The 27370-nt window shown below is 41.0% G+C and overlaps 1 protein-coding gene and 1 pseudogene across 5 annotated transcripts in view; both read right to left on the bottom strand.

Annotated features, from left to right (window-relative positions):
* Positions 1-27370, bottom strand: part of Lrrc7 (leucine rich repeat containing 7) — a 412851-nt gene that overhangs the window by 126413 nt on the left and 259068 nt on the right. For all 5 annotated transcript variants that reach the window (XM_005357446.2, XM_026784035.1, XM_013350077.2 and 2 more), the window contains one exon: positions 20388-20451. In XM_005357446.2, coding sequence (XP_005357503.1) covers positions 20388-20451 — 64 coding nt within the window. The remainder of the gene's footprint in view (positions 1-20387; positions 20452-27370) is intronic.
* On the bottom strand, positions 9715-10691 carry LOC101987891 (annotated as a pseudogene).

Below are 27370 nucleotides of genomic sequence, written 5' to 3'. Positions count from 1 at the left end.
AATTTATTCTTCACATGAGGCAAGCTCTTTTCTTTTAAAGATTTTTAACTTTTATTTACTTTCACGTGTATGAGTGTTCTACCTGCATGTATTTCTATGCACCATATGTATGCAGTACCTGTGGAGTTTAGAAAGCCTGGTATGGGAAATGGAGTTGCAGACAGTTTTGAGACTCAGTGTGGATGATGGCAATTGATTCTGGGTCCTCTGAAAGAGCAGTCAGTACTCTTAACTGTTGAGCCATCTCTCCAGCCCAAGTGACATCAGCATTTGAGAGCCAAGGCACTACTCTTTTGTAACACTGTACCTTTATTGTAGCTCTTTGCACACAAACGGTTCTTATTTTGTGTGTCTGTGCACCACACACATATGCCCATGGGCACACAACATTGAAGAACTGTGACATGATAGTCAGAGCCTTTTTCTTTCTATCCCTTCATTTTTGTCACCTAAGAACTACTGTTTATGAACTGACTTATGAGTCACTTCTCTGTGTAGGTCGGGCTGGTTAAAGTTCCCCATCCCCAAGTCCTGTTTGCCTGAGAAACCTAGGTGATGCTGGGTAAATAGATCTACAAAGTAGGTATGCAAATTAGGACTTTACTGATAGTTATAAAAATTATTTTAAAACATTTCCTGGTACACATATGATTTTAGGACTTAGTAAAGGCTAAAGCAAATGTACACAATAGCAGAATGCTTATTTTAAAGTAAAGAATTGAGCTTCCAGATATGTGATAATGTAGAATGTACAGCGTCATCAATGTTTTTCAGAATTGATTGGTATTTTGATTTTATAATAATGCTAAGAATGTTTCTTTACACACGCCCCTTAGGAAATGGAAGCCATTTTTTTTAAATGTTGGAAATTTTATTCCAATCTCCAGCCAGAATTCACTAGATGCAGTTTTGCAAGTGACTTGGTTTCTTCTGAATGCTCAGACCGCTGGTCCTTAAATTGTTTTTCACTCTTTACCCTTTCAGTTTTGGGGGAAACATCTAAAAATCGGCAACACACAAAGGAAAACTAACTTCAGATTAAGAAACTTTCTTCCACTCTTACTTAAATCTTTTATTTAACAACACACTTGCTTTATTACAAGCCCTTTGCCTCTCACAAGTGGCAAATGTTTTATTCATGAATTTCATAGCCCTCATTTGAAACCCCGATACACAAAATTGGATGAATGAAATTGCTCAGCACTTGATGAAAAGCCTACTTATGATTCTCTCAGTTGTGATGTACAACATGCCCTGAGATTGTCTAACCTCTTCAGTTAATTTCTTCGGAGACGGAAAGGTCACCTCCATAGGGTCTGAGCCTTTTTCAAGGTTACATTAATTTTATCCTTCTCTGCTCTGTTTCAGAATCAATCCCACTAAAATGCCCATAAAAATTTAGAGCCTTGTTTTAATACATCCATTTGCATTAATATATAGGAAGAAAATGATGTTATGTTTCAGTAATTGTTGAGAGAACAAATAGGTATTCTAGTGACAATAATGAAAGGCGATGCTGAGAAAATGTAATTGATTCATAATTAATTGAAATACTTTAAGCCATAAGCTCTTATGAATATTTTAATGTCTATGAGTTTAGTATATTCCATTTAAATACTCAGATGAGTCTATTGATGGAATAGGAAAAAGATAACATGATGTGGGGAAGGTGCACCAATATGTGAAATGATAAAAAAGATCTGAAGATGTAAGAATGTTGGCCAGTTCTCAAGAAATAACAGTAGAGGACTTGAGTGGAGCCTTCTGTGCCTAGACCAAGCTCAGAAGCAGTGAACAAAATTGAGAATTTAAGTCTAGAGTGAGCTTGGTGTTCAGTGTGAATTCATTCACTCTACAGACAACCCCTCCACACAAGAAGACGCCGTAGCACCTGGGAATGAAATCAGACAGGGGTGGGGCTGGCTTGTGTCTGTTTCTTTGAATGTCCTCGTCTGTAGATGCCAGGAGATCATGCGTGAGTGACAGAAGTTTGCTTCCTCTGGATGACCAGCTGCAAAGATATCTTCAACAAGGTGTATGTATGCATCATGTCTGGAGATAGCACCAGGGACACAAGGCTAAGATGGCCCATGTGGTCTGGAGTGGAGAAGAATGGTTGCCATAGACACTCATCTTTTTTAAAAAAAATTTTCCATGGTGTCTTTTATTTATTTATTTTATTGAGCTATATATTTTTCTCTGCTCCCCTCCCTTCTTTGCCCTTCCCCTTCTACCCTCTCCCATGACCCTCATTTATTCAATTTACTTAGGATTTCTTGTCTTTTTCAACTTCCTGTGTAGATTAGATCTATGTAAGTCTCTCTTAGGGTCCTCTTTGTTGTCTAGGTTTTCTGACATTGTGAATTATAGGCTGGTTTTTCTTTGATTTATATCTAAAAGTCATTTATGAGTGAGTCCATATTATATTTGTCTTTCTGGGTCTGGGTTACCTCACTCAATATGATGTTTTCTAGATCCATCTATTTGCCTGCAAATTTCAAGATGCCATTATTTCCCCCACAGTGTAGTACTCCATTCTGTAAATATACCATGTCTTCTTTATCCATTCTTTGGTCAAGGGACATTTAGATTGTTTTCAGGATCTGGCTATAACAAACAATGCTGCTATGAACACAATTGAGCACATGTTTTTGTGGTATGATTGAGCATCCTTTGTGTATACACCCAAAAATGGTATTGCTGGAGCTTAAGGTAGGTTGTTACCCAATTTTCTGAGAAATTGCCATACTGATAACCAAAGCAGCTATACCAGTTTGCACTTCCACCAGCAAAGGGAGTGTTCCATTTACTTCACATTCTCTCCATAATAAGCTGTCATCAGTGTTTTCGGTCTTGGCCATTCTTACAGTAAGATGGAATCTCAGAGTTGTTTTGATTTGCATTTCTCTGATGGCTAAGGATGTTGAGCATTTCCTTAAGCACCTTTCAGCTATTTTAGATTAATTTGTTGCAAGTTCTCTGTTTAGGTCTTTTTTATTGGTTATTTGTTCTTTTAATGACCAATTTCTTGAGTTCTTTGTATATTTTGGAGATCAGCCCTCTGATGTGGGGCTGATCAAGATCTTTTCCCCTTCTGTAGGCTGCCATTTTGTCTTGTTGACCGTGTCCTTTGCTTTACAGAAGCTTCTCAGTTTCAGGAGGTCCCAATTTTTAATTGTTGCTTCCAGACACTCATCTTTAAATATAGCAGAGATGTTATAAGAAAGCAGGACTGGTTTCATCTGATTCCACAGGTGGGCCATAAATAATGATCAGAGTCACAGGGACAGAATGAAGTCTGCATCAGTGGATAGGGACTGTTCCCAGTTAGATGTGTCCAAAGGAAATAATCTAATCCGCTTTCAGATACAGTGACCCCTTTACCAAATAAATATGTAGCTGCCTAGGACAGCATAAATAATAAAGTAATCAACAACAAAAGCTAACACTTGTTGGGCACTCATTATAGTAAGACACTTTTAAAAGTTTTTGTTTGTGTTTTTGAGATAGGGCTTCAAAAACACCAGGCTGGCCTCGAACTCACTGGATACTGGCATGTGCCACCATGCTCAATTTATATGATGCTTGGAGGCTACAGTCCTTATGCATGTTTGGAAAACTCCATCAGCTCAGCATCAACACCAGCATCAATACCATCAAGCTGTTTTTCCACGGATTGTTTTCACTAATGCATTTTAAGCAATCTTTGAGGGAGGTGTCATTGCTTGATGGGCAGCAGGAATAACATAGAGGATATGAGCTTTGGGGTGGGCAGAACCCAGCTGTCACTTTCTTGGCTCATATTCTTCATCAGTACTGGTGATGAGAGCAGCTGTACCGTCATGGGGAGAGTTCTGAGAGTTTTTGTTTGCATCAATCCAATTCTATTGTTGCAGAAAAATATCCAGGGGTTGGTGATCTATGAAGTAAAGAGGTTTACCAAGTTCCCAATTCTGATGGCTGCAGGCCTCCATTTCTTCAAGGTCTCTCTGGCTGTATCACAACATAGAGGAAGACAGAAAGAGAACCAACCGCAGGATGAAGGGAGGGAAAGAACAAACTGGATTCCACTACAGCGGCTTGTTCTCCCGGGAACCAGCTCATTTCCATCTGAGAACTACATTAATTTCTGTCAAGGGCAAGGCCTTCAGTGACTTAATTTTCTCCAGTCAGGCTCTGTCTCTGAAAGGTTCAGTCACCTCTCAACGCTGTCACACCCAGACTAAGCTCCTGAAAGATGAACCTTTGGGGAAAATGGCTTATCCATGTCCAAACCACTCGGTGCTCAGTGTTGGTGAGTTAGCGTTAATCTCCATTTCATAGGGACAGGAGCCTAAAGGAACAAATGAATGTGCCCCAAGTTATATAACTAACATGAGGAATGCTAGCTTGACCTGAAAGTTATGTGAATCATGGTGACTATATTTCAGGAGCAGAGAATCATCGTGGGGAAAATTGACAGGTGGTTCATATGCACCAGGTGTTCCTTAGGCAGACTCGTAGTAGGAAGAGGTCAGATGCTGGAGTTTTGTTTTGAATTCTTTGACAAATTCACTCAGCATTCATTAGGTCCTATTACACCCCAGAATGGAAAAATAACAACACAGAGTAGTCCCCTTGGGAGTTAAGTTCAGGTAGTTCATGTTTCCTAGCTTGGTCAAGGAAAGCAATTCTGGTTTCAGACTTTATAGCACCGCCATCCACTTAGACCTCAGATTTGTTGACCTAGCAAGACTCTAAATTTAAGAGTCAAAATCGTGTAAGAAATGTACTCTCCTCTCATATTGTGAACTGGTTTTATTGCAGTTGGAGCTATGCCAATGTCCTCACTCCTGTTTGTAAAGTCTTCCATGACCCAAAGATTACAAATCTTACATTATATAGAAAATGTCATATCTGACTTGTGCTTACTTTACGTCCTCTCCCTGAATCCTGTAGGCACGAAAAGCCCCATTTCCTACAGTTTTTATGCCTACTACTGCCATCTGGTCATCCTGAGCTATTTGTTGGTCCCTGACTGGGCACAGACTTTCTTCCTGCTGTTGATATTCTGACATGGAGGAAGCCTGGGTCTGAACTCCCTTGTCACTTCTGTTTCCCACTCCGTCAAAGCAGCTTATCTGTGGGAATGCTCTTGAAAGCACATCTGAATCGAACAGAGAAGCAACCCATGCTCAAAATTGATAGTTTCTTCAAATCCTTTTTAGTCACTCTCTTAAGATAACACACAGATGGTCATCGCAATGATCGTTATCACTCCTACTGTCTCAGCTGTGAAGACACCATTTGTTAACCAGCCCTCCTTACAAGCCCGTTTAACTTAGCCCAGCATCCCAGAAGACCCATACAGCACTTACCAGTGCATCTTATCACCAACTGTTGTTATTCTCTATTGGCCTCTCTTCTTCCTTCCCAGGCATAGATGCATTATGAACAGTTTCTCAGCATATCTATTTAGCAAACTCTTGGCACAGTTTTCTGAGCTTTGCATGGGTTCAACAGGACTTTCTGCCCCCTCTTCACTGTACCAAGATTTGTCGGCGAAAGCTTACAATTTGGTTATTGACTTCCCTTTATACTCCTGACAAATGCCTCAAATGGGGACCGGATGCTCGCTATTCAACGACTGTCCTCCAGGAAATCGTCTCTCGCTCTGAAGATGAAGATTTTCTTTACCCTTGTCCAAAGTGTCATCTCTTTATTCTGCTCCCTGAAGTGGTGACAGCCCAAGCTGACTGATTCTAAGCATCCGAAACTCGAGATTAGTGTTCCATGTGCATTAGCAGATGCATTTCAAAGACAATTAGCCAAGACATCTTTCATGCTGCATAGATTTCCTTTTTATCTTTATCTGGTTCCAGGCATAGTAGTACACCCCTCGAATCCTACTCCTTTTGCCAAGGGTACAGAGCATGATCTTGACTTAAAAATAGGACAAAACGAAAACAAACAACAGCAGAACATAAAAACCCTAACAAAACAGTAATACCAAAAAACCCAAACATTGCCCCTCCCCAACAAAATTACATTTTTGTGGCATAAATTGGCCTAAACAAGATTGAGCTGAGTGTGTATCTGGTTTGAATTTAGTGCAATGTATTTATGTGCTTTTAGCAACTTTTTCTTATTCTCATTCACTGCATCTAGCCTTCCCAACTTTGTATTCCTTTATCACCTGTCTTTGGTCTGTTGATTTCTTCTCAACATTTCCTTGTCTCTAGAGACTCCAGTCTTGAGTTCAGCTCCTAGCCAGGTCTCCACCAGGCACCGTGCAGTAATGCAAACTCCTGTTTCATTCATCACTGCCTCTGCTGCTCCTTCTACCCATTCTCTCACCTGCTGTTCTTCACAGCAACATGGCAGAAGTGTTGTGCCTGCTCTACCTCAGCCTCCTGTCCACTCTTAAACCTGACCTGACACAGCATGGAAAGAGACTTGTGGAAGTCTCTATCCCCTCCATACAGGAGCTGGTCCCAGAAGTCATCTGTGTAAGTCAGACTTGGTGCCTACCTGGCACAAAGAGCACAAGGAATGAAAATTTCCATGTATAAACACAACTTACCGTCACAGCTAATTGATTAAAGGAAACTTCAGGGTTGTTCTTTCAAGACAGAAAATTTGTACTTGCCAGGGCAATGTTGGTTCTAGAACCTTTAGGTAATATGTAGGTGCTCATTAATGAAAGATATATTTGGAGCAAGCTATATGGCTTCTGTGGTAGACTAGTTTTCTTCATCTCAATGTTTGAAATACTCAGAATATTTAGATATACTTTATAAGCATTTTTATTGCTACACATTCCTAAAAGCTAATCTCCAAAAATATAGAAACTTTTATTTCTTCTGCACCAAAGAACTATTTTTTCCAATTCAATAAAGGAAAAATAATCAGTTATTTTCTTATTGGTGTGTCAATATACATTCCTCACCCTACCTTATCTGTGAATTCCACACTGTCAGTCACAGCTCTGGAGCAAGGCACGCCTCTCTAAATCCCTGCACTTAACCATGTACCTGTTGCAAAACTCTGGCAGTGACCCCTGAAGGTCACGGAGATGCACTGAGAAAACAAGATACCTATGAACCATGAGACACTGCTGCTCAGTGAGCACTTTGCAGCTTAGAACAGGAATTCTTTTAAAGCAAGCAGTCAGGCACATCAGTGCTTGTTCTATGAATCTATATATATATATATGTTGCCCAATTACTGGAACAGAAAATCTCCGAGGAAATGTGTCACCAATCTACTGATCAGCAAGCATCTCATTGAATAAAAGCAGGAGTAACACATGTGCCTGCATTAACTTTTCTGCCTCTGGGTGCACAGGGTGGACAGACTAATGGAGATAGATATATAATTCAGAGTCAGAGATTGTGGCAAATGTTATCATCATAAGTGCAAAACAAAACACTAAATGAGCTGACTGAATACTATTACTCTATCTGCTGAAGCACTCTGTCATGGCTATTGAAGGCAAAGGATGCCCTTCCCTGCATGTTTTTTAACATGCCTTTGTTTCCACACTCCGTCATAGCTGTTGAAGGCAAAGGATGCCCTCCCCTGCATGTTTCTAACATGCCTTTGTTTCCACATCACTTTCACAGCCTCAGTCTTACTTTCCTCTGTATGAATGCTCTCATGTGTTGCCATATTTCTTCTTGTAGCATATACTTTGGTTTATTTTCCCCTTTCGTGTGGAGTTGTGAATAGACACTTGGACAGGTTACTTCTGTATCAAGTCTTATATTTCTGCTTGTGCCACTGTGGTGGATAAATGCCAAGTCATCTTTATGGCTCCTGTGTTGGTCATCAGTCCCATCAAAGACACTTACTTTTTCTTTTATTGCATGAAGATGAAATGAGAGCTTATGCAGTGGGAGGGCCACTAGTATTATTCCTCTGCCCTACCTCTGGCTCTTGTTGAGCTCTTTGTCAACCCTCAGTGTGGGCTCCTCAACCCTTTCCCTTGATTCTGCCAATCTCCTGACCAGCATGCTCTCTCTTCTCTACTCACTGTAAATACAATTCATTTTTCAAGAGCTGCAAAGTCCCATTCTTGGAAGAATGTGCTGGATTTGCTTTACTCATAATTCATCCCTTGAACACACCAATTCCAAGTAGCCCAGCCATCTACTGTGGTCAGAGATCAGCCCATATAGTCAGGAAGTGAGATGACCAGGTGGTCATAGGCCCCTTTCTTAAGATGCTTATAGTGGCCTGTCGCTCCAGAAAACAAACATTATCTAAGGGCAAGGGCGTACTTCATACTCTGTAAGTCCCTCAGGATGGAGACAGTGTCTGGTTCAAACAAACAAAAGGACAACACCTCGCCTGGGTTTTCTGTGTTCTGCTGACCTCAGCTGGGCAGAGGAGAAGACTACCACTTGCCACGGCTGACAGTCGCAGACATTACTAAGCTGAGATCTTCGAGCCTGAAAGTGAATAGAGAGTTCCAATCCAGGGTAACCTTATGACAAGCATATATTTATGTCTTGTTAGCTTCAAATATTTTCTTAAATTGTAATTCTGTCTTACTACCGTCATATAAAAATGGGCACCTGGAATGGGGAAGAGCAGCAGCTACCCACAAAGCCAGAGGCGATCTCAGCTGTGACAGCAGATGGGGCCATTACCACAAGGATGAAATGATTTATTCAGAGTTAAGGAACTGGAAGGACCAAGTTAACAGTATGGCTGTTGAAGAGAGTTTGGGGGAAGTCACGACCCCTCCCTCACTTCTGCTACAAATGCTGTTTTCCGGTTGTGTGGCAAATAGACTGGAAAAGGGGGGTATTCCCTGACAACCCTTCCTGTGTTTATCAGAGTCTGACATGTGACACAGTGATAAATAAGGAGGAGGTCCAGACTCTGTGGAACTTAGACTGTAAAGTTTTGTTAAACCATGTTAGTTATCAGTTATGTTATTTGTGCATTTGTTACTTTGCACACTTTTCTATAAATTCTGCATAATTTTTATACCTTTATTTGTACACTTGGGCCAACCCTGTTAGTGAGCCCCAGATGATACGCAGCTCAGAGCCTTTTCTTGAGTCCTGAATCTATATTTCATTTCTCGGCTAGCCCTCCCCCTCCCCATGTGTCTCAAAGGTGCTCAAACAGCTTCCAGGACTGTTTATCTCCAGTTCACCTTCCTCTCCTGTTGTATTCCTCTACCTTTAATCCAGACCACAGCCAAAGCCACACACTAACGTTCTCCACCTCCTCATGTTCTGAAGGCCACCTCTTCCCCTTTTCACTTTGGCTCTAGAAGCCAAGTTTATTTCTTAAACTTTGACTTTCACATATTACTGTTTTCATTCGTATGCTCCTACTGAAATTGTAGCTCTGTTCACAATTTGAGACACCTATAGTAAGTTAGTAGTAAACAGTTATTGATAAGTTTCATATCGGAGTACATTTTCTTTCATTGCCTTTTATTACAATCAATTTTATTGGTTTCTACATAAGGGACAGCAGGACCAGCGTGGATGCAGAGGTTGGGGTGAAAGCAGAGAAGCAAAGTGTTGGTCTGTCCTTTCCCTGAGGATGGACAAACACGGACCCTACTGGACAGCTCCATGGAGCCACCTGGCAGAGAGGCCAGCATGTGGTTTAAGTTGCTGGATGCTAGCCTCAATTCTTGGTGAGATCTGAGGTGACCACTGACTGGGCATTGCCAGCTGAGCACCTGCTTGTCCCGTGCTTTATTTCCCTTTATTTCCGGGTCTGCTCATAGTTGTCAGTGAACCAGGCACAAGTCTTCTTCACAGCTCTCTTGAAAGGGGTGAAACAGAAATCAGGCAAGTAGTCCCGAAGCTTGCTATTGCTGGCTGTCTTCTTAGGCTGTCCATCTGACTTTGTTGAATCAAAAGTGACTTCCTCACAGAAGTCCATTGCCTCCACTACAGCCTCGGCTGCCACTTTGATGGACACTTCATCTTCCTCGCCCACTGCCCACTGAGAGGATGATGGGCTCCATTTCACTGTGTTCCCACAGGACCCAGATGAAGAGCCGGGCTAGGTCCACAGAGTAGATGAACTGCCTCCATGGTTTCCCTGTACCCCACACAGTCAAGGCTGACCCATTCATTACTCTTGGCCAGGTACACCGTATGGATGAACCCAGGCAGCAAACAGCCATCTTCGATGTTGACATTGTCATGAGGCCCAATGACATTGGTAGGGATGACGACAGTGAAGGTACAGCCATGCTGCTTCACTAAGTGGCCCTGTTCTGCATGTCAATCATCCTCTTGGCACACATATACCCAAAATTGCTGATGTGAGGTGGACCGTTGTGGATCATTGTCTCATCGATTTGATAGGGTGGTCTTAGCAGGGAAGATACAGGCGGACAGGCAGGAGAGCATCTGCAAGTGCCCACCTCAAAGGCTGAATGCAGGACATTGTCTTTGATGGGCACATTCTTCCTCCAGAAATCCAAGTTGTATTTGATATTCCAGAAAAGGCTGCCTACTGTTGCAGCAAGATGGATAACACAGGTAGGCTATACCTTCTGGAGCAGAGCTTGGGTTTGTGTTGCGTCAGTCAGCTCTGTATCTTTGGAAGAGACAAACACCCATTCCTCCCCAGGTAAGCCCGCCCATCTGCGACCACTTTCTGGATGGCTTTGCCCACCAGTCCGGAGCCCCCGTCACCAGGATCCCCATGGATCCCGGGGGCTCACCCATTGTGGCTGCACCTGCTCTGGGTTCTAGAGCTGCTTCCTGAGGTCCAGGTGGAAGGGGCAAGGCTCTCCTGGGGAATTCTGGGAAATGGAGTCTTGATCATGCACCTGGAGTACTTTTTCATGTGCACATGGGAACATTAGGGTCTTGGCCTTTGACGGAGGCTGCCATCCATGGTTGAATATTAGGTTGAATGCTTCATGGTATTAAGGGCACTGTTGCCTTGATTGCAATTCTCTCAACACCTTTCTCCCTTTATTCTGCAGAAGGGTGGGTCTCTAGCTCCACCATCACACAGCTTTCCTGGTTGTCTCACGTTCTCACTGCTGCGCCTTCCCTAGGGCTTCCTCTCTTCCCCTCTACTTTCTCTGAATTTTTCATGACTTTCCCAGTAGAAGCCAGCTTTCATCTCTCCCATCTTATTTTTTTGTCTTGCTTTCAGTTAGCTGCCCTACTCATTTGCATGCCTCTTAATAGGCTTGGGTTTCTAAAAAGGCAAACTGTGTTTAATTAATCTTTGGATCTCTAGTTCTTACATAACATCTGCATAAACAAACATAGGTCAAATGTGTGCTGCATGGATAAACAGCAAGCTGACTCGAGGCACCAGAGGGATTTGTCTACCATTGCTCCCTAAATCCCGCCCAAAGGACAAAACCAAAACTAAAGGGAAAGAAATGCACTGGGAAAATGCTGCTGCCAGTGAGCAGGAAATGCAAGAGGCTAGAAACGTGGGAGAGAATTTGTAGACGTAATAAAGCAAATTTGTCTTAAAAATTTCAGTGTCGGGAGGTGGTGTGCATGCCTTTTATCGCAGCACTTGGGAGGCAAATGCAGGTGGATCTCTATTGTGATATTTTATTTATGTTTTTAATAAATAAAGCTTGCCTGAATATCAGAAGGCAAAGCTAAATCACCAGAGGCAAAGCAGTGGTGGTACACACCTTTAATCCCAGGATTTGGGAGACAGAGGCAGATGAATCTCTGTGAGTTCAAGGCCACCCTGGGCTATACACGATCAGTACCTAAACAAATCCAGGTGGTGATGGCTGACACCTTTAATCTGAGCACTAGAGGGAATATAAAATGGGAGGAGAGAGAGGTTTAGTCTGCTTAGTCTGTGGTCGCCCAGCCTTGGTAGAGGTAAGACTTCTCTAGTGGCTTGGCTGCTTTGCTTTTCCGGTTTTCACGTTGAACCCCAATTTCTGTCTCTGGGTTTTTTTTTCTTCATGCTACAGGTCTCTGTGAATTCAAGGCCAGCCTGGTCTACAGAGTGGGTTTCAAAATAGCTAAGACTACACCGAGAAACCCTGTCTCAAAAAACCAAAAAAAAAAAAAAAAAATCATGTCTTTAATCCCAGCATTTGGGAGGCAGAGGCAGGTAGATCTCTGTGAGTTCAAGGCCAGCCTGGTCTACAAGAGCTAGTTCCAGGACAGGCTCCAAAGCTACAGAGAAACCCTGTCCTGAAAAACAAAACAAAACAAAACAGAAAAGCAAAAAACAAAAACAAAACACCCCCCCCCATAACGTCTTCCACTTGTGACTTCATAAACCCAAAGGACTCTCTGGGAAAGCAGAGTTATTGATACCCTAATGAACGCCAAAAATCTGTGGAGATTACTACTTTTGCTGAGAGGGGAAAATTCCCAGTGTCTATTAACACAAAAAGACAATGCCCTTCCTACCCGTCCAGTTCAGCAACAGGAAAGCAATATAATTATATGCTGAGGCCTGGCATGATGAGTGAAAGTGAGATATTTTAATGTAACTTCCATTAATTTCTCTTATGATATGATGGGTTATCCACAGACATTCTGGGGAGCTGTCTGAAAGGAATTCCTAGGGTGGGGGATACCTAGACACAGATTTGGTGGACTGTCTTTGTATGCTATGCAGTAATTGCTTCAGATGCTTGGTGGGAGTTATTTGATTTAGAGTTCAAACTTCGTGGGATCTACAGGCAATACCTTCACAACTGATTTAGAAACTGACCCCTTCTCCTTTCTACCACTCCGACCCCCAGGCATTCTTGTTTTTGTTTGGATATGGCAGCAATTTTCTTACTAGCTTCCCTGACTCCACCTTGACAATTTTCTCCCTGAAACACTTTTTGTTCATGTTTAATATAGTAGTCAAGTTGATCACGGTAACGCTGTATAACATATGTCAAAAGGAAGAAGATTTAATAGAATCCCAGCAAAGCTTTACTGACTCACTTTCCAAAGGTCTGGGTTTCTCATTTGCCCACTCCTGGCCCATTGTCACCTCCTCAAAGGTCTGGGTTTCTCATTTGCCCACTCCTGGCCCACTGTCACCTCCTCTTCCCGCTCTACTGTGTCCTCTTGGTCTTGCACCCTTCAGCCTTGCTGTTGTCCTGGAGACGTGCACTCGCCTCCAGCATGGGGTATCCTTCCATTACACATGTATACAGCTTCCTCCTTTATCAACTCCAGGGCTTTTCTAAAATGTCAAGCAGGAACCTGGAGGCAAGAGCTGATGCAGAGGCCAGGGAGAAATGCTGTTTACTGGTTTGTTCCCCAAGATTTGCTCAATGGGCTTTCTTGTAGTACCCAGGACCACCAGTCCAAACGTGACATCACGTACAGTGAGCTTGGCCATCTCACGTCAATAGTTAACCAAGAAAATGCACTAAAGTTTTGCCCACAGGCAAATTTAGTGGGGGCATTTTATTAGTTGAGTTTCCCACTTCCAAAAAGGGTCTACCTTGTGTCAAGTTGACACAGAACTAGCCAGCACAGTTGGCCTCTTGTCAATTTGACACACAAACTCAATACTATTCAGCTAGTACCTTTCCCTTTGCATTTATGCCCAAGATGGTTTGTGAATATTAACGACTCAGTATAAAATATCACAACTTTTAAAAAGCACCTGGGAGGCAGAGGCAGGCGAATCTCTGTGAGTTCGAGACCAGCCTGGTCTACAGAGCTAGTTCCAGGACAGGCTCCAAAGCCACAGAGAAACCCTGTCTCGAAAAACCAAAAAAAAAAAAAAAAAAAAAAGTCTTTAAAAATTCAAACACTTTAAAAGTTCAACCATTTTAAAATACCCAAAGTCTTTGTAAAATCCCAAAAATCTCTCTAAAGTTCTAAAGTCTTACACAAGTATTGGCTTGAGTAAAATAAAAGTAAACATTTTTTTTTTACTACACGAATAAAGATCCAGGGGGGGCACAGACACAATCATATCAAAGCAAACCTAAAGCCCAACTGTATAAATCTTAGTGTCAGACTTCTGGGACTCACGATCTTCTGGGCTCCAAAGGGCTCACCACAACACACAAAGCACACCTTGTAGGCTCATGCCAGCTCCACTCCACACCTGTTGCTGTTCTTGGTGGTAGCCCTACAGTACCGACATTTCCAAAACACTTGGGTCTCCTGCTACAACTGGTCTGGATGTACTTCTACCAACAGCCTATTTTCAGATCTCTTCAGGGATTCTGACCTTACCACATGGTGCCAAGCTTCAGCTCCTTTCCATGACCCCTTTGATCCTGACCCTTCTACCTCAACTGAGGTTGTGCTTTAATTCATGAGCTCTTCCAGATTTTCTTCAGGGACTCCAGCTCTGCCTCATGATGTCAAGCCTTAACTGCTCTCCATAACTCTTTCAAGCCTTCAAAAACTATCACTATCTGGGTGATTCTTACACTACCAAGTTTATCTGCCAGCATGAGATATTGCTTTAGATCCCTCCGTACTACAGCTTATCTGTGTGGACCCTGAGGAAATAATTCAGGATTTATGATCCTCAATGATGCTGGCCTCTTCTTAATCACTTCTAATTTCCCAGTTCCAGCTAACAATCAGCATCAGTTTTCTCAGTAAGGCCAAAGTTTTATTTCAGTGGTGTTGGTCTCTTGTTAATCATGGTTGATTCTTCATCCCCAGTGGACTAAAACTACAGAGTTTTGTTTTTGTTTGCTTGTTTTTTTTTTTAAACACAGTTCTTTACTTTAAAACCAAATGTTTAAAGTACTCCAAGAAAAGAAGAAAGGCTTTACATGGAACCATAGAATCTTAATTCAAAATTATATGACCCTAATAGGGTCTTTACTTTCCTCTGGAACTTCACAAACCAGGCCTCCATTGTCTGCTTTCTTCTCAATATTTTTATCTTTCAAGGTCCCCAGAATAGTCCACTGTGCTGAGCATTCAATGTCTTTTCTTGCCCAACGTTCATATGACACCACAAAGGGCAGATTATCAACTGAGGTTTCCTCTTTCAAAATGATTCTATCTTATGTCAAGTTGACACAAAACTAGCCAGCATAGCAGGAATGGCCAGTTTTGTATTACGAAGTTTCTTACATAACCCATTTGGAAGACTGTCTAATATTGCTCCTGGGGATTGATTCCTCAAAAGACAGCTTGTAATAAAATGATTGCTTTTCAGATAAGTGGAAGTGTTTCTTTCACCTTCATTACTGTCTAGCTTGAATCAAACATTTCCTGCTTATTAGGCATAATTCTGATAATTAGAATGGACTAAACTGTTTGCTTTTAATAACCAAATCATTCCAAGTGCCAAGTGGGAACTGGGTATTTTGCTAGACCAGGGAGAACTTGAGAAAATGTTGCCGAAATCTAGTCATCAAGGATTTCTATTGTTCTCAGGATAGGGACTAACCTTCTTCTTATTAAGCTATTGGCTTTCTAAGAGGAGCTCACCCTTTGGAAATCTGGAGTTTACCACATTTCTTTTTGGCAGGTGGGTCTGTGTTGTGCGTTACCTGCATTAAATGGGACATCTCAGAGAGAATGAGAAGTTGGAAAAATAAGGGATTTTCAACTTTTCTTCTCATTATTTCATCAGCAACACTTCTTCATGCCGTAGTGATTAAAAAGACAACCGCAAAGGTCGCGATGCTCATCGGAGCCACAGCACCAGTAGGCAGGCACTCCTCCCAACATTCCCAGTTTCAGGTGCTCGTTGTTCTTCACCTGCTGCTCCCTGGAGCAACCACTTCTGTGCCTGCTCCTTCTTTTTCACTTCTCTGGGGCACAATTGGTAACTCTTTATTTTAATTTTTTTCTGTGAAATAATTGATACAGTTTGCGCCCCGGCCCTCCTGACTGAGACAGACAATGGTATGCTCCCAATAGGAGCCAAAGTGAGTTTCAGTTCTCAAGTTTTCACGTTAGGTTAATAACTCTGTCAATGTCTCTGATGTATACGTGATTCAAAGTCTTGGTACTGCTCCACATGCAGTGAAACAGAGGCATTACTAATCAGGATGTTTTTCAAATACTATGCCTAAAGATAGGATGGCTTGTTATGTAACGATTCATTCTTATTTTGTTCTTTTAAAGTAATCTTTTCTAGGAGAATAATTGGGAAAATTTGATTAGAGGTAGGAAGCATGTCATAATTACATATGGAGGAAATGAATAGGTGTGTGAATGCCACTCGCCGCGGGTGTGCATCTACTTTAGGTAATTAAAAATGAGTAAGCCTTGGAAAATTAGGAAAATGTGGAGGTATTTACTGTCATGCTTTTAATAAATTAGTAGTCCAGTCAATTTCAATTAAATGCAGGGACATTAAGAAAAGTACGGAACAGCTTCAAATTTCTCTGAGAATATTTTCATTGTACTCTGCCTGAACACACAGTCTGCCAACCACTGACCTCAGTTATGTGGATCAGGTATCTCCAACCCAAGAATTTTCACCTGTTTTTTAAAATGCTTATCTTTAAAATTTTATAAAAGCAAGAGATAAACCAAACAGAAACAAAATCCATTTGAATCTCAAGATAAAAAACTTCCTCCTGAATAGATGGGTGTATTTTGAAAAGAAGCTTCTAAGAGAGGTCACCAGTTCTGTCTCTTTGCCTTCTTCCATGTAAGAACACAACAAGGGCATCTAGGAAGCAGGGAGGGTGGACCCCAAGCCAGCTGAATCCTCCGGTACCTACATCTTGGAATGTTTTCACAACTGTGAGAACAGCTTTCCACTGCTGACAAAATATCCAGTCTAAGACATTTTATTTTATCAAAACACACACACACACACACACACACACACACACACACACACACACACACACACTTTCCTTATTGTGGTCTGTTTATTTAAGAAGTGGAAAAGTTTTACATCAGAATTTTTTTCTATAAACCTACAGCACTAACACATTGAAGGGAAAATTATCTAATTAAATTCAGGGACATAAATTGTTTAAAAATTGTGGAACAAGAAACCAATTAAGTCACAGACTATTTGAATGGTTACAGAGAAATTCGTGAAGGATCTGTAGAAAACTTCGTATTTTTAATAAGCAGATCTATTAGTTATGTAGAAGTTAAAACCCAATGACTTGTAGCCAGAAGTAGGAGGCTATTTTAATTGTTGAAGACTTTTTATGTCTTTTTAAATTGGTTTTATTGAGCTCTACATTTTTCTCTGCTCCCCTCCTTTTCTCTCCCCTCCCCTTCAACCTTTTCCCATGGTCCCCATGCTCCCAATTTACTCAGGAGATCTTGGAAGAAGACATTTGTAACTGCATCCAAAAGATGATGTGCTGAGCAAGAAACTATACATATGCAGGAACTTTTAAAACAGAAGTCACATGACTTAGGATAATATCAAGATGTCGATGTCAGTCGAATACTGAGCTGTGGAGCCAGGGCTCTGCTGAGCAAATGTCAGCATTTCTTTTTGAGAAACATGATGACAGTGTAGATCGCTGTCATATCAATGAACTATCCATCTCGAGCAGTGCTTCTCAATCTTTCTAATGTTGCAACCCTTTAATACAATTCCTCATGTTGTGGTGACCCCCAACCATAGAATTATTTTCATTGTTACTTCATAACTATAATTTTGCTACTGTTATGATTCACAATGTAAGTATTTGTTTTTTCCAATGATATCTGGGGGTTGAGGCCCACAGGTTGAGAATCACTGATCTGGAGTACGATTTACTACATACCATGGAGAGCTTACATTGTAGTAATCATAAATCAAATTTCAATAAGTATAATTTGATAAAAATAAACATATCCTAGTGTGGTGGTTCGAATGAAAATGGCCTCTATAGGCTCATAGGAAGTGGCACTATTAGGAGGTGTGGCTCTGTTGGAGTAGGTGTGGCCTTGTTATAGGAAGTGTGCTGCTGGGGGTGGGCTTTGAGGTTTCAAATGCTCAAGTCAGGGCCAGTGTCTGTTCTTGTGAGGTGGCCACTTGTTTCGTTCCCGGCTGCTCAGCCCCGGAATAACCACACAGAGACTGTATTAATTAAATCACTGCTGGGCCCATTAGCTCTAGCTTCTTATTGGCTAACTCTTACATCTTAATTTAACCAATTTTTAGTAATCTATGTATTGCCACGTAGCTGTAAAGGTCTATCTGACTCCAGCAGGGCTACATGGCTTCTCTCTGACTCCTCCTCCTTTCTCCCAACATTTAGTTTAGTTTCCTGGCCTAGCTCTGTTCCCCTATAGCTCTGCTATAGGCCCAAAGCTGGTCCTTTATTTATCAATGGTAATCACAGCACACAGAGGGAAATCCCACATCAATCTGTCTCTCTTCTTGCTGCCTGGAGATCCAGATATAGAGTTCTCAGCTACCACCATGTCTGCCTGTGTTCTCCCATGCTTCCCGCCATGCTGATAATAGATTAAACCTCTGAAATGTAAGCAAATCCCAACTAAATGCTTTTCTTTATAAGAGTTGCCATGGTCTGAGGAGGGAAGGGGGAATTGATTGGGGGAGGGGGAGGGAAATGGGAGGCGGTGGCAGGGAAGAGACAGAAATCTTTAATAAATAAATAAATAAAAAAAAGAGTTGCCATGGTCATGATGTCTCCATGGCAATAGAAACCCTAACTAAGGTACCTAGTCGTTTTTGTTGATTTAAATATTTAAATTAAGTATTGATTTAGATATATCTCCATGTGAAAAGCTTGCAAAGTCCTTGGTGACTGAAATTCTTAAACACATATAAGGAATGCTTACTGCAGATGCTCTTACATGAAAACTTGCCCAAAGCCCATGAAATGGATGGGAGTAATATTCCTGTTTTAATGATGAGGGAGATGCAGTTACAAAGTGAGGTGAAGACCTCAATTGCTGTTTGTGTCCTTTCTCCCATGACATCAAGACATGTGTGCTAAAGGCAAGCAGGGCCCTCCTTAAAGCCTTAGTAACTAACGTCAAATCTGTCTGCGCATACTCCTAGCTTCACAACTATTTATTATTTACCACCCTGACCAATCTTTGTCTCCACCACACATATCTTCCTTAAAAATGACAAGATACATGGCTGGAGAGATAGGTTTGCTTATTGCTCTTACAGAGGACCCAAGTTCAGTTCCCAGCACCCATGTCAAGTGGCTCACAACTGTCTGTAACTCTAGTTCCAGAGGATCTGACAGCCTCTTCTGGTACTACCCTTTATAGGAAAAATGTACCCAGGGTGCATCAGACATAGTGACAATTAGGGTGACCATCAGTTTGATTATAGGGGAAGGCCAGTTCAGGCACCCTCTTCACTATTGTTAGGTGTCTTAGCTGGGGTCATCCTTGTGGATTCCTGGGAGTTTTCTTAACAGATTTCTCCCTAACACATAATGGTTCCCTTTATCAAGATATCCCTTTCCTTTCTCTAGGGAGGTAATTTTTATTTAAGGACAGATTGGGGCTTTCAATCACAGACAGATAAAACCATGTTTTTGCTATTGAAAGAACAGCCCTAAACAGCAGCATAATAACTTGCTGGATATGGTTAAAATAAAACAGCGAATATTCCTAATGTATTCTCTTATATCATGAATGGAATCCGTACCACCCTTGCACAGGAGCACTGACCGAGAGCACCTTTTCCAGGTCTTATATATGCATTATTCTTTAATTCTCACAGAAGCCCTTTAAGGTAGCAACCACTATATCCCCCATTTTATAGATCAGAAAAATGGGGTTTAGAGAGATTAAGTCACTTTCCCCAAATCAAGCAACAATTGAAGGATGGGAAAAGCTGATTGATTATTCAGAGGCCTTCAGTTAACTATAGATTTGGAGACTTGACAGAGTCTAATGAGAAACTTCTGCACATAGTATGCTTGGTCTTCTTACAAAGGATTTTCTGTTTTCTTTCTAATTTGATTTTGTGATTCTGGTCTTTGGGTATACTTTAAAGTAAAAAGCTGGAAAGTGGCTGTCAGAACACTGCCAATCTCTCAGGCAGTGCGGCATTAGCATTTCTTCATGGGAAAGACATTTTATTATGGTTGGAAGGGTGCTGACCCTGGGGCTAACTTCTAAACCAACACAATAATCTTTAAGGCGTGGGCTCTAAACAAACCCTTTTAACTCTTCAGCAGTCACCTAACAGTTATGTATCAGTTACCATTTCAGGTTAATACATAATGTTAAGGTGACCACATGTCAGGTTAGGATTAGCTGAGATGAAGTTTGCAAAATACTTTATTCCTGCTACCCAGTTGGTACTTAAATTGTCAAAACACACAGCCTGTAATTCTGATTTTCTGTGATAGGTAACATACAGTTTCCTGTGGTTTATTATACAGTCGAACAATCAACATAACTCCTAGCTTTTATTGTTTTAATGTTTGGCAAACACACTTATGCACTCAAAGCTTAAATGCCTGGGTTATGAAGACACAGCAGAAAGAATCCCCTGGAGTCTGTTTGACAAGTTTAAAAAGCCTGTTTGCTTACCAGCTCGCTGAATTCATTATTGCCTAGGTCAAGTCTCTCCAGCTGGGCCAGTTTGTGCATTGACCTGTAACAGATGGAGAAAAGGGCCATTATGAGATAGCATTTGACGCATCGCTCTAAAGAAAGACTACCCACAAAGACCTATTTTCCTGCTGTATCACATACGGAATACCACAATATTCCTCAGCAAGAGGTGGCCCATAGATGCACAGAGAAGTGTGTGAATGGCCACCTGGGTGCAGTCATGGCAGACCATGGTTCACAGCACTGGGTCTCCAATACAGTGTGTTATGGGAGTCCAGGGCCAGCTGTTTCATACCCTACTAATCCCATTAAATATCTATACCAGGAGGCTTAGGGTAGGTCCACTGCCTTATTTTTAAGGATCACTGCAGTGATTTGTTAATCACAAATGGCTGAAGTCAATCCTAGTAAAGGGAATCCTACTTCTACCTCTTGCCTTGAGTTTATCATCAGCTTTGTTGTTTCTCACCATTTCACAAGTTTCTGCTATAGACAGACCACTTTCACCAATTCCTAAATACACTGAGCTGGCCACAATAATGCTGAACTGTTGTAAGACCCTTGGACAAGACTTTGCTTCAAAGGTATTCTAGAACACCCCTAGTATCTAAACATTTCTCAAATCATTACTAAGTAAGCATACAACATAACAAAAGATCATGATTTTTTGAAAAGATTTTTTTATCCTCCCCCAATCTAGAATATGCTCCTTAAATCTTATCTACATAGAGGCTGCTAAAATTTCAGAAACAACAATCTTAGAAATTTTGGTTTCTTCATCTCCAAGTGGCTATAGGAACTATTAAATTTTTATGACTATTAAGTGAAAATATATTGCAATCTAGACTCAAACAGTATGAGTCTTTTATAGCTGCAATTACTGGGGTATTATTATGTACTGGTTTGGGGTACACTAATGAACAAAGCTGACAACAATTTCTTCACCAAGGGACTTTATATCCAGTTGGAGGAGAATGACAGCAAGCAAAACAATGAAATAAAACACAGTAATACGTTAGGGTAAAGTGCTACAGTGAAACCTAGGCAGAGGTAGTAGACAAAGAAGATACTTCTCATAGTGATTTTACTTTCAATAAGGTTATCAAGTTCCACATTATCAGGATGAGATTCCTAAGAATGTAAGTACTTAGATTCTCTATTCCCTCCCAAGTCTTCAGACAATAGGCATTGCTCACATTACAAGCAGCCCACAGTCATGAGAGAACAGCTCTGACACAACTGGATGAATCCCAAAGAAATGCATTTGTGTGCTGCTAGATACATAGATTGGTGCTTCTTCAGCCTCGAGGGTATGCTTAGAAAGATAAAGCTTAACTGAGGTTTTGATTAGGGTAGATGGTCGGGCTATTTGAAGGTTGGGGGACATAGCCAGGAGTGAAACATGAAAGAAATAATTCATAAAAATTAAGAAATAACACATGGAGGACCCCAGGAAGGGGAAATAGTTAAGATAAACTGGGAGTGGGGGTAAAAGAGAGGGGATGGCAGATGGGAACATGAGGGTTTCAAATGGTCAATTTGGGAGAGGGACAAAGAAGGAGAGCAATGAAAGAGATATTTTGATAGAAGGAGCTATTATGGGGTTAGGGAGAAACCTGGTACTAGGGAAATTCCCAGGAATCCATAAGAATGACCCCAGCTAAGACTCCTAGCAGTAGTGGAGAGGGTACCTGAACTCACCTTCTCCTGTAATCAGATTAGTGACTATCCTCTAGTCTAGATTAGTGTCATCATAGAATCTTCATTCAGTAACTGGTGGAAGCAGATGAAACAATCCACAGCCAAGCACTGAGCTCAGATCCTATAGTTCGGTTGAAGAGAGGGAGGAGGGGTCATATGGGCAAGGGAGATAATTAGAATTTTTTTCTGACTCTGAGAACATTGAGTCTAATTTTACTTTGAGACCACAGATTTGGCCAGCAGTAAAGAGCCTTGGGACCTACAGCGAGGGATCACATGGTCAGTGTGTAGGGTACATAAGATAACCACAGAGGTATTAGTCCCTTGCCTGTGTTATGGCTGCATAGTTCTTAGGTAACAGGTTTATTTATTTATTTATTTCTGACAATTACAGTTCTCTGAAGATCAGAGTACCAACCATAATTTTTGCCAACCTATGAACCCTTGGGTTGATAGGACAGAACTTAGGTAGGTGGGGAAGACAGAACTAAATGCTGGGAGGAAGAAAGCAGAGTCGGAGAAACTCCATGGTTCCACTGCTGGAGATAGATTTGCTGAAACTTTGTTGGTAGGCCACTACCTTGTGGTAATGCAGATTGATGGAGATGGGTTAAATTAAGATGTCAGAGATTAGCCAATAAAAAACTAGAGCTAATGGGCCAAACAGTGATTTAATTAATACAGTTTCTGTATGATTATTTTGGTTCTGGGAAGCCGGGATGAACAAGCAGCTCCTTTCTTGCAACAAAGTCTGCTGTCTATATGGTCTATGAAGAGATAACTATTTTTCTTCTACTAGAGTAGTTTAAATTCAACTTCTTTTGTGGGGAGAATACGAGCCTCTATGCTGACTGTTAGCCTTGTCTAATTCTAGTTGTGAGCTACCATTTTTACAATGTTTAATTCAAACTTTCCCTCTACTCCAAGAAACTCTCACTACACATTCTATAGTCTCCCACAATCCCTCTGATATCTTTCCCATGCCCCTTTCCTGGCAAGAGGTATTTTTGTTGAGGCCAGTCCTCAACACATCTGATTGAGTTGTTGGCCAAAGGAGTTCCATGGAAACCCCCAAACAACTTAAGTTATTACTAAGGCTATTGGTTATTCTCCACAAACTAATGGTAAGTAAAAATAACACATATATCTAACTAGTGCCTAACTAGGGCTTTCACCCCTACTGATAGTGTTCACAGTACTGAAAAATACTCTGCATACTAACCAAAGGATAAAGGTAAATAAACACAAACACAGCTACAAACCCTGAAATCTACAATGTGAAACAGACTGCTTGATATACTAGAGCAATATTGGCACAAACATCGGAGTAACCAACCACTATCTGCTTGGATTTAGGACCCAGTTCATGAGATGGAAACCATCTGGATAACCCCTGATGCTGCTCTCGTGGCCCAGAAATTAAATAAGCCATGGGTCTATGGGGAAACCAAATGCTATTGTTCTACTAAAGAAATTTAACAATAAAAATTATTCCTAATGGCCTTTCGTTATACACATAGGTCAGTGTCTTACTCAGTCATTGCCAGAAAAAATTATTCTTGCAGTAGATGGGAGTAAATAAAGAGACCTATAACTGGACAGTGGACAGATAATTAAAGACCTTGTCCTAAACAATCAGTCCTAAATGGGGTGTCTTCATCAAAATTCTCTCCTCAGGGTTCAGAGAATTATGAAAAAGAGGAGGTGAGAAGATTGTAACAGTTAGTGGGAATAGAAAACACCAAGGAAACAAGGCCTTATAAATATGGGAAGATTGACACAATATAAACTCACAGAGACTGGTAGCTGTCACAGGACTGTATAGATCTATAAAGACAGATGAGGCCCAGGTGCTGAGAGGGGACGTGGATAGAAGCCTTTATTCCTAACTCAGAATCTATCTCCAACTGATAAACACTCTCAAAGGAAGAATTAGGCTTTTCCCAGGGTGCCTTACCGGGAATACAAACCACACTTAAGAGCAGGCTTCATGTCTAACAGTAGATGTTACAACACAATATGAATTCAGTGGTATTTGTGGAGATTTTTTGTATCATAATTCTCTATTTGGGCATTTAAAAAATCTTGCTTGATTTTGCTTACCTATTATGGTCTTTGATTTTGTGTTTTGTGGGTTTTGTATATGTGGGTGTGTCTCTGAGTGGTATGTGTCTCATGTGTTTTCTTTCTCCCTCCCTTTTTTCTCTTCTCAGTTTGTCTGTTTTCTTTGTTTCATTCTGCCTTAAAAAAGCTGACCTGTTTGTTTTCTGTGGAGAAAACAAGAAAAAAGGCATGGGGTTGGAAGTGTGGGGAGGTTGAGAGGACCTAGGAGGAGATGACAGAGAGAAAACTGATCAGAAAATAATATTTTCATTAACAAAACACCATGTTTTTTGTTATTTCTCAGTCAATATTTAAATTAAACTCCAAAGCAAATAAGTAAAAAAAAAAAATCCATGTATTTAGTACCTATATGGTGTGGGAAGTCCTTCTGTCTATGTGTTGCTTTTGTTGTTAATGAATAAAACTGTTTTGGCCAGTGGCTTAGCAGGATAGAGTTAAGTGGGAATTCCAAGCAGATAGAGGAGGAAAGTTGTCAGGGAGAAGCCATGTAGCCACCGCAAGAGACAGACACCTCCGCTGGAGTGGTGATGACCTTGTGGTGATGCACAGATTAATGGAAATGGGTTATCTTAGGATATAAAAGCTAGCTAGAAATACACTTACGCTATTGGCCAAACAGTGTTGCAGATAATATAATTTCTGTGTTAGTATTTTGGGCCTTGGCAGCCGGGAACGAATGAACAGCCTCTGACTACACCTACAAGAATGTCATATATTTTCCTCTTTCTCCCCTCCCCTCATTCTTTTACTCTCCTACACCCTTTCCCTTCATGTGCTAGGTGCTAAACTCTAATCATTATTTCTAATTGCTTCCACGATTCCCTTTTAGACATGTCCATGTGGTAAGTATGACTGACTTATTACACGTAGTAAGTATAAGTGAATAGGACCGATGGCATTTCTAAGGTAGTAGTCCACTGTGAGCTTTCATTCATGTGTTCCAATTACTTTTTTTTTTTTTCTGGCAGACAACACACTGGGCTGTGGAGCTGCCATAGTTTCTAAGATGGAGATTCCTCAAACCTGGCATTATTGGGACTTTGAGAGGCCTTTTCTCTGACATAGGGGCTATCAAGTGTGGTATGGGAGTTTTAGCACACCCTACACAGCCACTTCTCTACAGGGCTCATTTTCTAAATGGGAATGACCTTTAAGTGAGTAACTGCTTCCCAGGGTGATAACTGTGAGGAAAAGGATGTGTACAGATTGCCACAGGAGGTCAGAGGAACTAAAGATTCAGTAATTAGGAGTAATGTTAGTAAGCAGTGACACGTCTATTGGGGTTTGAAGTGTTTAATATGTGAATCATACACATTTGAACATCAAAAGAGTACATCCAGAACACAGATAGAATTCTATTCTTCTGAGTTTGAACCTTGAATAGAAGTGGATGTAATAGGGCCATGTCTCTTCAAAGGTGGTAAAAGATTTTGGTCCAAGGTGAAGAAATTCTTGAGGGAATTACGCCAAGTTTACCATCTATTGGCCATTGGCAGAAAAGGTGTCTGGGGGCATTTCTCAGTCGTTGACAACTTGGGTCAGAAGTCTTCCCTCACCAAGTATCAGTAGCACCCAACAGTTGTCAAAAGCAAAATATCTCCAGACATAAGCAGCTGGTCACCTGCTTTCCCAGTTACTAGGAAAGAGGGAAGCTAATGTCCACAATCTACTCTGCACTTCAGTTTTCTCAGCTGCACTATGAGAAGGCAGACATGCTCCTCTATGTCACAGGCTCACTGTAGTGCTTAGAACAGTTGCACAAACATGCAAAAACTCCATAGGTGTCAGCTCACTTTAAATGAATGTAAGTCATTATTTCCTCAAGTTTTCTTTGGGATTGAAAGACATTGTAGGAGTTTGTGGTTGTTTGTTTTCTTTTCATTTTTAGATTTTGGATGGCCAGTATGTTTTGGCAAAGCATGTTGGAGGAAGAAAGGAGAGATGGGGTCTCTCCAAAAAGCCCTGACTATCCTGGAACTCACCATATAGGAAGGCTGACCTTGAACTCTCAGAGTTCCTTTTTGACTCTCCCCCCAAATGCTGAGATAATAGGCATGTGCCACAAATACAGTTTGTACTGTGGGGATTCTCAGATAAAATACACAAATGCTCATCGTGACTCTCCACTAGATGGAAACAGGCTATTTCTTGCTTACTTGGTATCTCCATAAAATGTGTTGAAGAACACATTTTGCTAGAGGTTCTAGTAGTTCATTGTTTATCTCAAACCAAATTCCACCTCAGTCCAAGACTCACAGGCACACAGACTCCAGAAAGGCAGGGTTACTGTGTATATTGAAACTTTATTAGTCCACCCCCATTTATCATATCTTACTGATTTGTCTGACTCTACATCAGGGCCCAGCACCCAGAACAGGTTCTTGCCCATGTGATTGTATTGAACATCATTCACTGGTTTGGCTTCCATGATGCCCCCACAAGATGGTCTTGTCTTTCCCTCTATCACTGTGCTCAGCAACCCTACTAAAGGGAGCACTCTGTCTCAGGAGAAAAGACTAAGTGATGTGTTAGCACTCTACAGAAAATGAGTGATGGAACTGGATTGTTTTCTCTGGTCCCAGCATCAGGCAAGAATCTGAACCTGACTTCTTTCATTTACTTTGGCTATTGTTTAAAAGCCCAATGCTTAATTTTAATGAAAAAATTATGTGCTCTGCAGCTCATTATAGTCTATTCCAGGAGTCAGCACACATTTCCTGTGAAGGGCTAGAGAGGCAATGCTGCAGGCTCTGGGGCACATGTGCACTCTGTTTTAATCTCTTTAATCCACTACTGTAGAGAAAAAAACTGCCATAAATGCCATAATGACATGTCAATAAAAAGGCAGTTGTATTCTAGTAAATATCAATCTATCTATCTATCTATCTATCTATCTATCTATCTATCTATCTATCTATCTATCTATCATCTATCCATGTATCTATCTATCATCTATCTATGTATCTATCTATTATCTATCTATCTATCTATCTATCTATCTATCTATCTATCTATCATCTATGTATCTATCTACCTATCTATCTATCCATCTATCTATTTATCATCTATCATCTATCTATCTATCATCTATCTATCTATCTATCTATCTATCTATCTATCTATCTATCTATCAT

Source organism: Microtus ochrogaster, chromosome 21 (assembly GCF_000317375.1).
Source record: "Microtus ochrogaster isolate Prairie Vole_2 chromosome 21, MicOch1.0, whole genome shotgun sequence".
NCBI lineage: Eukaryota > Metazoa > Chordata > Mammalia > Rodentia > Cricetidae > Microtus > Microtus ochrogaster.
The sequence above is the reverse complement of the archived record's forward strand: the minus strand, read 5'-3'. Positions and strand labels throughout refer to the sequence as shown.